Here is a 17,536-nt window from a genome sequence, read left to right on the forward strand (position 1 = left end):
CCTCAACGATTCCCATATTTACATCCCGCCTGTCCTCCCCCTGGGTCTCAGCCACTATGCAACTGGCCCAGCCCTCCCTCTGGGGTCTTGCCTGTGGAGGTCCCTCTCCCAGACGGTCCTTTCCCAGCTTTCCTATCACAACCCAGCCCTCTTTGAAGGTCTGGGTCAAATGCCTCCCCACCTCCCCCAATCTCTCCTCCATCAGCAGAGGCTTCTCTGAACGGTCCTGGTGTGTGGCTACTGCATCCCTTGGCTGGATCCTGGCCCTTAGATGTAGAGGTGGTGTCTTGCTCATTTTTGGCCCTTCAAAAGTCTCCTGCAAAGGCCTTTACCCATCATTGGTATTTATAGGCTTTAAACAGTATTTAAATTCTGATTTATTTTTTAATGCATGGATTCATCAGAATCTCCTTGTCCACAGGTTCTAGTTATTTCTGACTCTCCTCTATCTAGAAGGGGTGGGAAGTGCACCTTTTCCAGAGAGGCCCTGCCACCACGGAGTGTTCAGGATGGCAAGACTCCCAGGCAGAATTCTAGATCCTTCTGTCCTGGGCTGCAGTTGACAGCTTGCGGACATCAGGGTCGCAGTTCTCTCTGAAAGATCATAAAGCCGCTGAGGGATGGAACGTAAAAACACGTCATGGCGAAGGGGGCTGGGTGTGCTCAGAGTGTGACTCTGCAGCCCCTCAGTGCCCACGGGCTGCTAGGCGGGTGGGCAGGCGTGCAGACGGGCACCTGGCAGGCTTGCCTGGCCCTGCAGGAGGCCTGGGGTAAGGGGGATAGGGCGAGGTGCATCCTTCCATTCACAGGAGGCTCCTCCCTGCAGACTGATGGCAATAGGCCCTCCCCCAACCCCATCCTCCATGAAGCTGGGCTCTCCCAGGCTGTGCCCCAGGAGCAGGCAGCCCCTTCTGAGGAGCCCCGGCTGGGCTCATGAAATGACTCAGAAGGGGACCTGAGTCACTCTGCCCGAGCTTTCCTGGGGGCCACCTGGGCTCAAGTTAGGGCAATGGTTTGGGCTCAGTCTATGATTAGAAGTAGAAGAAGGTAGCTGACATCACTGAGTGCCTGCTGTGTGCCAGGGACCGTCCCCATGGTTCTCCCCACATCGCCTCATTTCACCAACCCAGAAAAAAGGAGATCCAAGAGTGGAGCCAAGTGGCTGAGAAGGTGCGAACTGGCCAGGACTGGTGACAGAGGGTCCTGTGGACAAGACTCGCCCGTCTATGGGACCCAAGAAGTTGCTCACTCACTGGGGAAACCAGCCCAATGAGGAACGGGATCTGGTGTGGAGATCTGAGAAGGAGAAACACACGCTGGGCTTTCAGCCGTTGAGTCATTGAGTTGGATGACGGATCTCAACCGCTCAGCAGCCAGGGCTCAAGATCAAGATCAAGTTAGTGGGGAAAACCCCTAAAGGGGCTCAAGATCCAGATCAAGTTGGGGGGAAAAACCCCCACCAGGGCTCCAGATCATCGTGGGGAAAACCCTCTTAGCTGGGTCCGCAGTACAGTGTGAAGCTGAGGGAGCTGGACCTCACTCCCTCTCCGCTTTTTCCCTTTCCCAGTCCCATTTTATCCGCACCCTGCATGGCATTGAGAGTCAATTCTGCAAGCGCCTGTGCGCTGGAGTGAGAGAGAAGACGGCTGCCTGCAAGGAGGAAGCTCAAGGAAGGTGGGTGCCAGGGATGCAGGCAACACGGGCGTTCGAGGGGGATGGCTCTGGGAGGAGGGACACACAACCTTGCAGGCAGGCATGCGCCCACAGCCCAGGGGTTAACCAGCAGGGAGAGGCCTCTTGAGACCCCGTCCTGCAGGGCTATGGGTTAGAAAGCTGGGTGTGAGGGCACAAGACAGCCTTAGGCTGGGGGCTCATCCCACGGTATAGAGGGCAGGGAAGGCCAGCACTTGGCTGAGCCCCGTGGGATGCGGCAAGGGATAAGGCCTAGAGGGAGACGCTTGTCCTGCCAAGGCCAGGCCTAATGGAGAGCCTGGAGCCACGCCCACAGTGACAGGATGACCAGGTGGGTAACATTCCCACCCCACCCAGTGCCTGCTCTCTCCCAGGGAGGCCTTATTCCCTTTTCTCTTTCACACTGGCTGAGCCAAGAACCACATCCCCTCACAGAGTGCCCCCAAAGAAAGGGGGGCATGCAGCGGATGGAGGAATGAGCGTGCTGGGCTGCCCATTCATGAAAAAGGTGGGTTTCCATGTCCCCCGGGAGCTGGGATTGAACCTGGACCCCTCTGCGAGCCTAAGGAGATGCATCTGTGGGGCTGAGGCAGCTGCTGGAGCTCCGTGCGACAGGGAGCAGGCACCCGCCTCAGAGTCCTGGCAAAGCAGGAAAAGAATCAAGTTCTCCTCATGAGATGGGAGGCCGAGTCAGTCTTGCCACTGCTCTGTGCCTCAGTTTCCCCATCCAAACTAACCGGCCTACCTCCAAGGGTTATTTACAAGGACCCATGGCGCAGCCAGGTTGAAAGAGCAGTTCCAACGTGGGCAGAACTCTTCTTCCTTTTCATCTCACCCATTGGCCCAGCCCCTGGCCTCCCATCTAACTACTTGCCATCTCTTTGATGATACCTTTGAAACCACAGTGCCTTAGCTCTGGGGTCCTGCCAGGCTGGGCAGGATGGTATCACTGAGAATTCTCTGTGGTTGGTGGTGTCTCCTGCTCCCAACAGCCCCCAGTGACTGAGACACACCCCAGGGCCTGGTTTCCTCCATGCAAGTCACCAACACCTCCTGAGCGGCCTGCCCGAAGGGCGGCCAAAGCTGGTGGTCAGGCACATCCATGCAGTGTTGGCTTCCTCTAACTGGGAGTCCTGGGCGCAAGTTGGCAGGAAGTGAGGGGGTCTAAGCCGGCTGTGCCCCTGCCTCTGAGTGACCTTGGAGAAGTCTCTGCTTCTGGCTTCCATTCACTCCTCTGAGGGAGAAGGTGGCCAAGACCCTCTCAGCTCTAGTGAGCTTCGCCTCCATGAGGGGGGACCTCCTAGCTGCTGAGAGAGGGGATGCAGAGAGGCCTGGGGTCTTGGGCCCTGGACACCTTCACAGACGGTCCCTCCCAAATGCTACCCACAGCTGCCACTGTGCTGCCCCATTATTCAGGGACTCCAGGAAACTGCTCTGGCTCTGGGACCTTTGGTGACGTGAAGGTCACTGAAAATTCAGTCAAGGACGAGATACATGCTGCTTCCAGCCGGAGTCCCTGGAAACAAAACATGTTCTCGGGGGTTCGAACAGTGGAGGAGGCCTTTCTTCGCCACACACTGTGCTGCCCAGTTGCCAGGGGCCCAGCACCAACAAACAGGAAAGTCTAGTGGTAGCTCTCCTTCCAGCCCCTGCTGGAAACTGCCAAATCAAAACTCTGTGCCACTCATTTCCTCCTGAATCATTTGGGGTTTAGAAGATCATTGAAAAAAGGAAAGGAAAGAAAGCAGCCCCACAGTGTGAAGCCTCCACAGCTGCCCCGCCCTCAGGGCTCGCTCCACCTCCTATTCCCAGTGCCCACGGCCCAGAACCCTCCCCAGGCAAGCAGTGGCATCCCGTCTTGGCACACCTGCTGTGTGCAATCGCTTTTGTGCCTACTTCTTCCCATCCAGGCTCCACATCCACACCCAAAAGGCTATGGAGCACATGACCCAGGTTTCACACTTTTCATGACCCTCCCTGCCCACCATGGCCTGGCTCAGTCCCTGGGCGTGCCCACAGAGTCTGTCGATGGGCAGAGCAGAGAGACACAAGGAACTGGAGCTCGGTTTTGTACAGGAAGCCTCCGGCAGGCTGCTTTAGAGACTGGAATACACTGCAGCCCAAACACAGTCTGTGCCATTGAAGTGGGGTGTGGACTTGGAGAGAGTTCCCGAGATGGGACCTGCGGAGCCAATGCCCTCTTGGGCCCCACACTGCGCGGGCACAGGGACAGGAGCCCAGGAGCTGCACACAAGCCTGGGCTCTGCAGGTGGATACGCTTGCCAAGCAAGAACTGGGAGGGCAGATGCGACTCTCCACACACAGGTCCCCAAACCCTGCAATGTGGGGCCTGAATGCAGCTTCCTTAGCAGAGCAGGAGCTTGCTCTTGGCATTGGAAGGGGGATGGTATTTTTGAGGGGGAGGAGAAATTGCAGGGAAAGAAGAAATCCTGAAACGACAGACAGTGGGACAGCTGTGGCCTGAACTTGGTGTTCTTGTTCCTCGGATGTGGATGTATTAATTTCCATAAATGCTAATAGCCCATTTCCCCAAGAGCTATTACTTATGTCATCTCCCTTTGGATGCAGTTCAATACAGGGCAGACAAATGAGAGGCAGGAAAAGACAGCCCCCACTGGTGGGTCCCTTGCTCCCCACTCCTGCCTCCACCAGGCAGCTCAGGTCTGTTTCCTAAGGTGATCTCGCAGGGTCAAGACCCCCTGCCTTCAGCCCCACAGCCAGGTCCCTATCACGCCAGAAAGCAAAGAAAGTTACAAACCCAAAAATGCTGAATCACAAAGTGAGGCTGAGCAGGAAAGTGGGGGTGGGGTGGGGAGGGAGATGGTGGCCAGGGAGGAAGGCAGGAAAGGGTGCTAAGGGGCTTCCCATCTGGAAACTCTAGGCAAAGCACAGCCCCCAGAAGAGCCCCCAAGACAAATGCCAGGAGGAGCAGAGCCAGGGTGCGCCTGGATGGGAGAGCGGGAAGGTGGGCAGGTACACTGGCAGCTGCTACTGCAGCAGGGAGCGGTGCAGCTGCTGAGTCTCTGCGTCCTGCGGGAGCAGCAGCAGGTAGGGAGGTGGGGAGCGAGAGGCCGAACAAGGGGTAGGGGCAGGTAGGGGTGTAAGTAGCCAGAGGAACTGGTGCAGGAAGGGAGTGCCAAGGTCCTGGGGAGCAGGGCAAGGTGGAGAGAGTGCCCACGGGGAGAGATCGGAGGGACTAGGAGCAGAACGAGTGGGAGGATGGGGACAGGGACCAAGAAGGAGAGGCAGGATGAGCCTGCAGGAGCAACAAAGAGGAAAGATGAGATGGGGAGGACTACCACCCGGAGCGCTCGAATGGGGCTGCTCAGAGGTCGAGAGAGGGGAAGCGGAGCGAGATAGGGACAGGGGAGGCGAGGATGAACCGGGAGGGGGCAGAGATCGGGAAGCGATGCACTGGGACCAGGGGAGGGATGAAGTTTGGGGCAGGGGTCGGGGATGAGAGCTGAAAGGTCGGGCGGGACGGCAGATAGGACGGGCTGGGGAGGGCGAGATGGGGGAAGGGAGACGATGCAGAAGGAGGTGAGCTTGCTGGAGAAGTGAGGACGGAGGCGGGCGCGGGGACGCGCTGGCGAAGAGGAGATGGAGAATCAGCGCGGGCCTCTCGGGTGCCCGCCGCCGCTCTCCCGGAGCACGGCCGCGGACAGTGCAGTCCGCGGGGGTCTCCCCCAGCACTCACCTGGGGGCTCCAGCTCCGGATCCTGTTCCTGCTCCGGATCTTCCTTCCCGCCCTGCCCCTGCGACTTTAGCGCCCCCGAATCCCGCACGCTCCGCCAGGTTCCGCCCGCAGCATCTTCACCTCGTGGGACGCCCGGGGCCACGCCTCCTCCAGCTTCTCATTGGCTGCTCGTCACGCCAGTCACATTCCCATTGGGTGACGGATCGCCGGCCATGCAAATCAGGACGGGCCCGCCGCCTCGCCGATTGGCTGGAGCTGCCGTAGCGGAGCTCTTGACTTGGGCTCTGATTGGTCCTGCGGCCCTGCCGACGACGGCGACGCGGGGCGGGTCCTCGGCCCGAGCGCGCGGCGCGCAGCCTTCCGAGGCTCCTCCTGCGGGTGGCAAAGGACTGGACGTTCTGCGGCCGGTTCTCGGGTTGCAGGCCTGCGGCTCCGGGCGGCCGCGGCCCTTCTCCGGGGCTCTGGTTCCGTCGTGGGGGCACTTCCTCAGAAGCGTGGGCTTCGTCGCCCAGGCGCGGCCGCGGCGGGCCCGTCTCCTAGGTAACGGCGCCCGCGGTGGGCGAAACCATGGTGGCGGCGCCGCGGGGGAGGCTGGGACGCGAGAGAAGCTGGGGGCCGCGGAGCCGGCCGTGCCGTCGGTCCGGGGTGGGCGTGCTCCTTACTTCTCTCCTTGGGGACCCGGTGCCCGCGGGGCGCGGCGGCCGGGCGGGGCGCGGGGCTGGGCCCGCCTCAGTCTCACCCGCACCCCCGCCCTGACACTTGGTGCGGCCCGGGCCGCCGGGGTCTGTTGGGCGTCTGGGACTCCTGGGGGCCCAGCCTCCGCCCTCTGCCCCATGACCCAGCGCCCCTCTGCGGCCCCTTAGTTTAAGGACAGCTCGGTGCGGATGGCCTGGGCTTTGCTGGGACCCTGACGTTGGCTTTCCCTGACTCTGCGTCCCCGCCACACTTGCCGGGGACCTTTGCTGTCCCCAACTGCCTGTTCCCGGGGCTGGGTGTCTGTCCCCTGCTGGATGCCTGTCCCTAGGTGGATGCCTGTCCTCGGGCTGAATCTGTCCCCTGCTGGGTGTCTGTCCCTGCCTGAGTGCGTGTCCCTGGGCTGGATGCCTGTCCTCATCTGTGTGTGTGTCCCCTGCTGGCCCATCCCAGCACTGCTGTCCAGTGGAAATTTTGAGACTCCCAGGCCCTTGCAGGAGGCTCTGCCCCGCTACCTGCCTCGGGCTGCCCCTGTAGCCGCTCCCGTCTTCACCTCTGCTGCCCCACCTCACCTGGGTCCTTCCTGAGGCCTGAGTGCTTGCTCTTCTGCCCGCTCCTTCAGACTCAGAGGCCCCACCTTTGCGCATCTCTTTGCTGCCTGTGGCTGTGTGTCGTTTTGGATGAAGTACACCGAGAAGTCCAGCCTCATGCTTGTGTGGTTGGAAAGGAGTATTTCAGATGACTGCAGATGGTGGGCCTGCTTCTAACCCAGATCTCCATCACAGGTCACTGCCCCCTCCACTCCTCTCCGTTGTTTTGTTTTCCTGGCTCACAACCATGGGTTTTTGTGTGCTAATTTGTATCCCCTCCTTCTACGTCCCTCCAGATACATTCCATGAGGGCAGGGAGCTTGTCTGCTGAGTGCAAGATGGTTTTTCCAGGGCCTGGCACCTGGTAGGTACTCACAATAGTCCTTGAATAAGGGAATTCCACTTACTCCCAAAACAGCTGCCCAAAGCTTTCGGGTCTCAGGTGTTCCACATCTTGTTCACTTCTGGGAGGGAAGCGTCCCTGTACCTGGCAGTCCTCGGGCCAGCCTCATTTGTGAGACGTCAGCCCAGCTCACCTCTTCAGCTCCCTGGTTCCCTCCTCTTCCCTACTCCACCCTGTCTGCCCCCAGGAAGAGCCTGGATTCCGCCTCTCGCCTCTGTGCTGCTCACCCTTGCCCTTTTGCCTTTCTCTTTTTTTATGCCACTGACAAGAATTTATTCTTGCAGTAAATAAGACTACAGCACTCTAAATTGGGTATTTAGAGCTTCAGTTCCATCCAAGATTTATACTAATAAAGCTGGATTCTTAGATTCTTGGAAGATGGGGCATTTGACAGTCTTCCCCACCGCACGTGCTGGCACAGAGCAGGTGCTTGGTGCATCTTCGTTGAACAGGTCTGCAGCAGCACACACCTCAAGGAAGCTTCACCGCCCCTTCGTTTTGTGGATGGGAAACAGATGCAGGGAGGGCAAGAGATTTTCCACAAGTCAGAGAGGAGAGCGAGGATTAGCCTGGGGCCTTGGCCAGGGCTCTCACTGTACCTTCTGGGGCCTCTTCTCCCTCTGCTTCTCCTGGCCTCGGTGCGACACAGGGGCAGGTGTGGTTGTAATGGCTTTGAGGGTAGTCACAACTGGCTGTGTGACTTTGTACTGGCCACTTACCCTCTTTGAGTCTCACTTTCCTCATCTTTAGATGGGGATAATGTACTTAACTTATAGAGCTGTTGGAATAATAAATATAAAAATGCAGATGCCTGGTTCACAATAGGGGCTCAATAAAAGCTCTTAGATTTTCTTGATGTTTTTACCCCTGGAGAGTCCATTGAACTCTTTTCTTGGGCTCAAAGCGTGGAACCCTCTCAGTTTTCTCTTTTTTGTTCATCTAGCCCCACAGGCCCATCTGCCCTTCCTTCACAACACTCTTAATTCCTGCACAGCGTGATTAATGACTTACCTAATCACTAAAAAGATTTCCACTGAGGACGGTCCTAACCTGGCATAGCTCACAGTCTGGCAGGACAGCAGTGACCACCTGCCTGGTGGAGTGTGGTGGAGTGTGGTGGCACTTCTGTGACAGGATCCTGTGGGGGAGGAGCCGGGGGGGATGAGGCGCTCACCCCAAGGGGGTGGCATTTGCTCTGACTCCTGAAGGACGAGTAGGAGTTACCATGGGTGTGTGTGTCCCTCCAGAGGGGAACAGAGAGGGCGTGGTGTCTGGGGGCGCTGAGGCGAGGGCAGAGTGGAGCTGGAGAGGAGGGAGGGCTGGGGGCAGGAAGAGCTCTGTGTGTCACAGCCCCTGTGGCTGCCTGGGCTCCCACTCCCAGGAGCCTGTCTCAGGTGTCACCTCTTCCTCCATTGCCCATGTGGACTGTTGCTGGCTGCCTCCACCTGCCCAGCTCAGGGGTTTGATTTTGGGTGGCAGTGCCTTTCAGAAGAGATCCTTCCCAGGGTGTGTCTTACGGGTGCAGCAGGGAATCATCCCATTGATGTGTTTTCCTGGCAGGGTGGACCAGACCATGAGTGGCCTTCAGCCGCCTCTGCTGGCCAAGGGCCGCTTTGGGTCCTGCAGCCGTCCAGGGAAGGGGTGGCAGGTACTGGGCCAGGAATCTGGGGCAAGTGAGCAAAGTCTGGAGCCACTCACAAAGGAGGCACAGCCCTGGGGCTGGGGAAATGCTGCCGAGGGGCGGAGTGCACAGTGGGCGCCGCTCCTTCCAGGTGTCTCAGGGCGCGGGCTTTGCCACTGCTCCCAGGGCAGGAAGGACATCCTCTGTAGAGATGCCATCTCAGTCCATTGTGGCGCTCACTTTGTATGAATAAACGTTCCAGTTTTATACTGAAAGTCAATAGGAAAACAACATTTCCCTGAAAAAAAAGATGCTTGGGAGTCAACTTTATTGAAACTTCCATTTGATTTTGTGAATATTTTTTGAGTTTTGATGGTGAGCCAGGTACCAAGGACACGGGAAAGTAAACTCCTGTGAGCCTGTGGCCAACTCCTGTGAGCAGTTGGCCAGTGGGCAGATCAGTATGGGGCAGGTGGCAAGTGCACGCTGGAAGCACAGGGCTGTGTGGGCCCGAGGGCTGGACCCCTGGGAGCCACCCAGAAGCCCTCCTGGGCAGGTGGCTCTCCAGCTGGGTATCGGGCAGGCCTCGTCTGCTTCCAGGCTGTGGACATCTGTGTGAGTTTCTGTGGTTTCTGTAACAAATTACCACAGACTGGGTGGTTTGAAACAACCCGGCTTTATTCTCTTCTGCTTCTGGAGGCCAGAAGTCCGAAGTCAGCCTCAGTGGGCTAGCGTCACGGTGTGGGCAGGGCTGGTTCCTTCCGAGGCTCCGGCGGGGGGGACCCACTCCCTCACCTTTTCCAGCTTCTAGAGACCACCCGCATTCCTCTCATAGCCCCTTCCTCCATCGTCACATCTCTGCTCCTCTGGTCACCGGGTCCTTTCTCTGACCCCTCCTGCCCCTCCCTTGAAGGACCCTTGTGACCACATCAGGCCCACCTGGATCGTCTCCCCACCTCAAGGTCCTTGACACTAGTCCCAGCTGCAGATGACACAGATGCGATGTGGAGTTAGATGGCCTCCGGTGAGCTTTTCATGCTCTGTTCAACGTGAAAATCTTTTGGGCTGTCTTGCGTTTTTGGTGGATCTCTTACTCATGCAGGATTTTGTATCATTATGCATTATTCACTTAGAAAATCTGGTTGTGAGTTACACACATCTTCCAAATGTTGACACGGTTAATCATACGATTTCAAAAGGTCCCTTTTGCTGCCGTCACTACCCATCTCATCAGAAAAGTCTTTAAGGCATGTGAAGCTGGCAGGCTCATGGTGGAGGACACCGATTTTCCCGATTCTAATTTTTGCCCAAAAGCTTGATTTTTATTACGGTGTTTCAGTGAGGGGCTCATTTCGTTTGTTGGAGAGAAAATCTACCAGGTACAAGTCTGAATAAGCATGGCCTGTCTCAGCCATTCTTTTTAGTAAAAATGGCGTTGTTGACTGGAAGAGCAGCTGGTTCAGCTTGCAGCCCAGACAGCCACCCAGGCTCATGGGAGTGACCGTTGTCCTGCATTTTGCAGCAGGTGATTTTGTGTGTTTCCCATTTCACCAGAGAATGCTGAATATGCCTACACTCAAGGGTCGAGATGTAAGCAAGTTAAAACGGCATTATCAAGGGCATTCTTAAGTGCAGCTGATGTATTTTTTACTGCAAGAAGTGAGGGCGTGGGATGGCTGGGAGGCTGTGGTGCCTGGGTCCGGGGCAGGCCGAGCCACCAGCGGCTTCGCCCACCACTGCCTTTGCTCCATCGGAGCAGGTGCCAACACAGGGAGCAAGGCCTATGTCAGCTGACGAGGAAAACGGCTTTGACCTTGTGGAACCCTTGACAACCCTGGGGAACTTACGGGATTCGGGACCACAGAGAGCTGCTATCTTAGAAGACCAAACCTGCTGCTTTTTCTCCTCGCCTGTCGTTTTAGTGTACAGAGCTCAGCTTCGTATCAAAGCCGAGGTTCTGTGTCAGCAGAAGAGTCTAGTGCAGCTCAGATCCCTGTCTGGCTGGAAGGCAGATAACGTCCTTAGACAGCCAGGCCTCCAAGCAGCCTGTAGCACTCAAAATTGCTCCGAAACGAGCTTAGGTCACAAGGAACTGTTCACAGCACTGAGCTGTCCTGGGGTGACTGTGTTAGTGTCCCCGTGAGCCAGGGCTCTACTGATGACCTCCCAACCCTTTCCTTGCTCTTGCTTTTGCACTGCCTGCTTTTTTATAGGTAGCTGCTCCCACGGCCTGGTGCCCTTGTGCACTGCTCAACCTCCACAACTGCACAAAGTGGCCCTGCATGTCCCCAACCCTGAACCAGTCACTGAGGCCAGGGTACTTGTGCTCTGGTTGGTTCCTGAGAGGAGGGGTAGAGGTTCTCTGGAGCGAGATGGGCACGTTTACTAGGGGAAGGCAGCATGGGTGCCAGTCTACTGCACTGGGGTTTGGAGGGTAGGATTGCAGAGTGTGGGTTTTGGGGATGGTGGTTCCTCTGGGGTTCAGTGGAAGGTAGGAAACTTTGAGAATTGCTCTGAGCACAGTGGCCCTTGTAACTTTTTTGTTTATTTGAACACGAATGGTACAGGTAATCCTACAGGCCCAAGTGACCCTCAGACTGGCACGATGAATGACTGGCACAGGATTTTTGATCAAAACGTGCTGGTACCTCCCCACCCACAGAGAGCACGTCAGCCTTTAAGGGAGTCAACAGCATTTCAGTGTGTCCTGAAGTGGCTCGATGGTTCGCTAATTAAGCAGGTAAAGAAATTTGCTATTTATTGTCAAATGCACGTTGTTACTGCGCTCAGCTGAGATGATATTGATTTCCACTTACTTGAGTCTCACCACTGTACCCATTACCTTGGGCCTTGGCAGGAGGCAAAGTGGCCCATCAGCAAAGAGAGGATGTGATTCAGCGACTCGGTCAGCACTTCTGACCCTGGGTAAAGGTTTCTTTCTGCCCACAGTGGGGCAATTTAAAAACCCAGGTAATCTGATTTCCTGGGTTATTTCTGAGCCAGGTTGTTTGTAAGAGGTGGCCTTGTGCACGGCTCAGCACAGCCTGCTTCACCCTGGCAGTGGGAACTGCAGAGGCAGAGCTCTGGGCATCCTGGCAGAAGCCCTGTGCTTGGATGGACCACAGCCATTTGCACGCTCAGGCCCTGGCTCTGTGGCTCTGCGTCCATCTGTGCCGTTCAGGTGGCAGGGAACCTGCTGGAGAAGCTGGTGCTTCTGTACTGCTAACAGAACAGCCATGTAATTGGAGTGTCTTAGTGAGGCCCGGTGGCCTGTGAGGATGCACAGGAAGGATCCAGGCCTGCCATTGTGGACACATGCCTCTTAGAGGGTTTGGCTTACCAAGACTGTCCTCCTCCGCAGCTGGTAGAGCGATTCTCCATGCATTCAAAGTTGTTGGAGCGCTGGTCTGTGAATAACCTTCTCTTATAAATGGCTCACATCCTGCAAAGCTCCGTTCCACACCTTGACGGAGCACCCGCTGGGTGTTTGCCCTTGAGCTGGGTGCTGTGGTAGCTGCTGCTTGTACAACTTTGCTTCTTGGCACTTTCCTTGTATGAATTCACTTCATCCTCATGACAGCCCTATGAGGCAGGTGCCACCATTACCCCCATTTTACAGAGGAGCAAACAGCCCAAGAGAAGTGAAGTCAGTTCCCTGGGGTGACCCAGCTCTAGCTGGCCAGCGGGGATGCCAGCCGAGGTTGACCAGCTCCAGCAGCCCCTGCCTTCAGGAGCTCTCAAGATAGCAGACAGCAGTTTCTTCTTTCCTAGGACTTTTACAAAGGAAATTTTATTTATTTTCTATTTTATTTACTTATTTTTAAAAAGGTAATTTCTATAGTTCAGAATTCACAAAGGTACCCGAGGGAATTGTGTCATCCCATGGTGTCCCCAAGGCGCCCAGTGTCCCACCCTAGATACAGCCAAGGTTACCTGTTTTTTGTACAGCTTTCCAGAAACTCTAAGCAAATACAACAAATAAATATACTTGTATTATCTTGCTTTAAAAAATATTCTTAACAATAAGTTTTATAGATTGTTCATGTCATTACATGAAGAAATTCTTTCTTAAGACAGCATGGTATTTCTTTGTGTGGATGAACTATCGTTTATTTACCCAGGCCCTTATTGGTGAACACTTAGACGTTTTCCTGTAATTTGCTTTTACAGCCACTGCTACAGTGAATAACTTCATTTCCATAATTTTTCCCCATGTACACATATGTCTGTAGAATAATTCCTACAAGTGGAATTCCTGATCCAAAATCATATGTTAAAAGTTATCAGTTAATGGACTGGCCTGGTGGTGTAGTGGTTAAGTTTGAGCACTCTGCTTCAGTGGTCCAGGGTTCGGATCCCAGGTGTGGACCTGCACACCGCTCATCAAGCCATGCCGTGGCGGCATCCCACATACAAAATAGAGGAAGATTGGCACAGATGTTAGCTCAGGGCCAGTCTTCCTCACCACCCCCCCCGCCCCAGCAAAGTTATCATTTAACACCCAATTATAGGTTGTTTGTAAAAAAGCACACTTTAAACATAAAGACATAAACTCAGTGTCTTCAAATTGTATGTATGAAAGTAAAAGGATGGAAAAAAGATGCACCTTGTAAACACCAAGCATAAGAAAGCTTTGTGGCTATCCTAATATCAGACAAAGTAGAGTTCAAGGTGAGGGCATTACCAGAGATGAAGGGACATTTCATAACGGTGATGGTAATCCAGAAAATATGACAGGCAGTCCTAAATGTGTGTGCACCTGTATCAGGCCCACAGGTGGCACCACCCCCGGGTTTGATGACTCACTGGGCGGCTCAGCATGACTCAGCATATAGTCATCTTCACAGGAAGGATTTATTACAGCAAAAAGATACAGAGCAAGATCAGCCAAGGGAAAAGGCATGTGGGAGGATGCCTGGGGGAAATGGGCGCAGCTTCCAAGTGCCCTCTGCTGGTGGATCCCACAGGACACTTGATTCCCCCAGCAAGGAGCTGTGATGACACTTGTGAAATGCTGCCAACCAAGGAATCTGAGTTAGAGACTCAGTGCCCAGGCTCTCTGAAAAAGCTCAGGGTATTTTTGTGGACTGGTCACATAGGCATCCTTTGCGTAACATGTACCAGAATTCCAGATTCCCAGAAGGAAAGCAGGTGTTCAGCATAAACAGTTTCGTACAGTTTAGGCACAGTGAGCCATTCTTATGAGGCTGGTAGGGACCTTCTGGAAATGTAAGTTCCCAGAGTCCAGCCAAGGGTCAGCCCGTGAGCCAGCCTTTCAAAGCATCACAGGCTGCTGTGATAGCTCCTTTGTGCACAGCACCCAGTAATGTGGCTTCCATACGCATGAAGCAAAATTGTGTAGAGCTAAAGGGGACTGCGTTCAGATTTACCACCATAACGGGGACTTTTAACTCTCTTCTCGATGATTGATAGAACAGACAGCCCAAAAAAAGAAGGTTTTGGAAGATCTGAACAACGCCATCAACCACCTTGACTTGTCATCTCTAAAATACTACACCCAACAAATAGAATGCACGTCCTTCTCAAGTGCGCATGGAGCATTCACTGAGACTGACCGTTTGCTGGGCCATAGAGATGTCTCTGTCCATTTAAAAGGATTGAAATTATAAAGAATATGTTCATTGACTAATGTTATTAAATTAGAAATCAATAACAATAAGATACCTAGAAAATCCTCAAATAGTACGAAATTAAACAATACACTGCTGGCTAACCCATGGGTCACAGAGGAATTCATAGAGAAATTAGCAAATAATTTGAATTGAATGATGGGAGAACATATCAAAATTTGGGATACAGCTACTGCAGTCTTTTGAGGGAAACTTATGACTTTATATGACTATATTATAAAAATCAATGACCTCTGCTTCCTCTTTAAGAATCTAGGTAAAAAGAACAGATTAAACTTAAAATAGAAGAAAGAAATAGTAAATATATGGGCATAAATCAGTAAAGTAAAGGGCAAATAATAGGGAAAATCAACAAAGCTAGGAGTTAGTTCTTTGAAAAGATTAATAATATTGATAAACCCCTACTAAGACTGATGATGAGGAGAGAGAACACAGATCGCCAATATTAGGAAGGAAAGAAGGAGCATTTCTACATATCCTGCAGACATTAAAAAGATAATCAAGGGACCTTATGAATAACTTATGTGCCAATAAATGTAATAACAGATAAAATGGACAAATTTCTTTAAATGCACAACTTATCAAAAGTGACACTAGAAGAAATAGAAAATCTAAATAGCCCTGTATTTATTAAAGAAAATGAATTAATAATTAAAAACCTTGCTAGAAAGAAAACTCCAGACTTACATGACTTCACTGTTGAATTTTATAAAATATTAAGGAAGAAATAAGACCAATTCTAGACAAACTCAAAATAGAAGAGGAGGGAACGCTTTCCAACTGGTCTTTTTTGAGACCACCATAACTCTGATACCCAAACTAGGCAAGGACACTACAAGAAAAGTTCAGATGATAACCCACGTGAGTATTAACACAAAAATCCTTATAAGATTAGGACATCAGATGCAGCAGTTTGTGTAGAGGATAGTGTATCATGATCAGGTGGGGTTTATTGCGGGAATGCAAAGTCGGTTTTAAGTACAAAAATCAGTGAAAAGATAGGATTTAAAAGACCAAGTAGGAAACATTAAAAAAAGTTGAATTTGGATAGTCTCTCACGTTTGTGCAATTTTATTTATTTTGAGATTTGGCAGCTTTAGATGGCAGCAGGCTTCCCTGTGAGAGGTGTCCGCTAAAAATATAACAGGCTTCTTTTGAACTTGAGGCACTTTGTTAATAATTTTACTATGTTTTTCATAGTATTCCGTTTCCCTTTTTTGTGTAGTTTCATTTTACCATGAATGTTGATTGCATTTCTTTTCTTTGGAATTTGATGTTTATTGGGCACCTGTTATGTGTTTGAAACTGTGCAGGGGACACAAAGGTGACTGCCCCATATTCTGTCTTCACGGAGCTCTCAGTCCAGTGAGGGGAGATGGATCTAGAAACTTACCTGAGTAGAACTGGGAACACAGTAGCACAGAGGCGCAGGGTGCTTAGGGTCTGAGTTCTGGGGAGACGTCCAAGCCAGCAAGAGAGATTTGGGAGTTAGCAGGGCCTGGCTGGTGGTTACCTCCCCCAAGAAGAGAGGGGGGTGCGGAGGGGGAGGAGGGGGCCAGTGGTGGAGCCCTGGGTGGGTGCAGCAGTGAGGGGAGGTGTCCACACCGAGTACCTACATGTGCAAAATCTTGTCCAGGCCCTAAGGATAGGGCAGGGAAGAGAATATTCTAGGCTCTTGTTCTCCTGGAACTACATTCTAGTTGGGGCGACAGACGTCAGCGTGTACGCTGATAGCTCTAGGGGATTAGCAGGGTCAGAGGATAGTGGCCCAGATGGCAGTGGTCAGGGAAGGCCTCCCTGTCCGGGCCCCTGATGCGAGCAAGGGAGGGAGCAGCACGCGTGAGGGTCACCAGGGAGGCAGTGTGGCTGGGGTGGCCGGGAGGACCGAGGACCGGGGAAAGGGGCGGTGGGCAGAGAGGCAGCGGTGGTGTGAGCGGCGGCTCTGGAGCCGAGTGAGCGGGAGTGAGTGGGGATGATTGATGCTGGGCTCGAAGCCTCCCCAGGCCTGTCTGCTGTCTTCTCGTCGACCACACTCCACACCTCCTTTCTCCAGTTGCCCCATATGGCAAACGTGCTGTCATAGTCCTCACTAGTATGTGGGACTCACGCTGCTCGACCCAGGGAGGCCTGGGCAAACCGGGCAGCCAGGCTCCCTGTCCTCCCTGCTGCTCTTTCCTCATCATCCACGTCTGACCCATCACAGTGGTCACTCAGCTCTTCCCTCAGACACCCCCCAGTGTGCCCCCTTCCCATCACCATGCACAACCTCGGGTGGTGGCAGCAGCCCCCTGATGCCCTGGCTTCCCTCCTGCCCCCTCCTGGTCTCCGCGTGGTAGCTGGAGTGGTTCTCTTCTTTCTTTTTTTTCAGCTTTATTGAGATATGATTGACAAAATTGGAAGCTACTGTACAGCCTGCTGATTTGCTGTATGTGTCCGCTCTGAGAGGGTCCCCAGTCGAGTTGACTCAGCCGTCACCTCGCATGGGGCGGTTTTCTTAGAGTCCTGAATCAGCGTGTGGCATCTGCTCAGCCTGTCCCCCGGCTTCCGTCCTGTCTGCGAGGCCTGTGGGAGCTGCTCCCGCGCTTCTCGGCTCTTGCTCCCCCCTCTCCGCCCCTCACGCCTTGCTGCTGTCATGTGCACATTCTCTATTAAAATGTACCCGGGATTTTGTTTTTGTCCAGGTCTGGTGAGGCCAAAAGAGCAGGAGACGATTATCAATGAAAAGACAGTTTGTCACCTGTGGTTCCTGAGAGGAGGGGCACGTCACGCCACGCAGGGCCACATGGGAAAGCAGCCCGGGCGGTCAGGAGGCAGGGGGGTGAGGGGAGAGTGCGGGCAGAGCCTTCCTAGGAGAGGGAATGGGCCAGGTGGGGCCGGCAGGGGACCGCGTTTAGAACTGGCCAGTTCGAGTGATTTCAGCTGCCTCTGGGGTATAGGGACTGCCCCTAGTTGCCTAGTTCTGGCCCTGGGATGATCCGGGCAGGGGAATATTGCCTCCTGGAGTAAGAGCCAGATGGAGGGGCTGGTGGGGGTCTGGACTCTGGATTGGTTGTATATTAAGATGTCCTGGAAGGCAGGTCATTTACTGTCTCTAGCAATTAGCTGGCCCTGGGGGACAGTCTCCCCCTCAGTGAGGCCCCAGATGCCAGAGCATCAAGAACACAGAAA

General features: G+C 53.8%; 2 protein-coding genes across 34 annotated transcripts in view; one reads left to right on the forward strand and one right to left on the reverse strand.

Moving 5' to 3' along the window:
• Window positions 1-5,551, reverse strand: part of KCNAB2 (potassium voltage-gated channel subfamily A regulatory beta subunit 2) — a 91,106-nt gene extending 85,555 nt beyond the window's left edge. For 4 of the 7 annotated variants that reach the window (XM_070261108.1, XM_070261102.1, XM_023635908.2 and 1 more), the window contains exon 1: window positions 5,411-5,551. The gene's annotated coding sequence lies outside the window, so the exon portion shown is untranslated. The remainder of the gene's footprint in view (window positions 1-5,410) is intronic. The other 3 variants (XM_070261109.1, XM_070261110.1, XM_070261106.1) reach the window with 3 other exon arrangements.
• NPHP4 (nephrocystin 4) overlaps window positions 5,289-17,536 on the forward strand; it is a 128,837-nt gene continuing 116,589 nt past the window's right edge. For 4 of the 27 annotated variants that reach the window (XM_070261074.1, XM_023635900.2, XM_070261073.1 and 1 more), the window contains exons 1-3: window positions 5,811-5,950; window positions 6,990-7,057; window positions 11,285-11,457. Coding sequence is in view for 11 of the 27 variants with exons in the window: in XM_023635900.2 (XP_023491668.2) it covers window positions 11,323-11,457 (135 nt within the window). In the remaining 16 variants the exon portion in view is untranslated. Of the gene's footprint in view, window positions 5,951-6,171; window positions 6,289-6,725; window positions 6,889-6,989; window positions 7,058-11,284; window positions 11,458-17,536 lie in introns of those variants that run through there. The other 23 variants (XM_023635897.2, XM_023635898.2, XM_023635899.2 and 20 more) reach the window with 15 other exon arrangements.

The sequence above is a fragment of the Equus caballus genome, chromosome 2, assembly GCF_041296265.1.
Source record: "Equus caballus isolate H_3958 breed thoroughbred chromosome 2, TB-T2T, whole genome shotgun sequence".
In the NCBI taxonomy this organism is placed as follows: domain Eukaryota; kingdom Metazoa; phylum Chordata; class Mammalia; order Perissodactyla; family Equidae; genus Equus; species Equus caballus.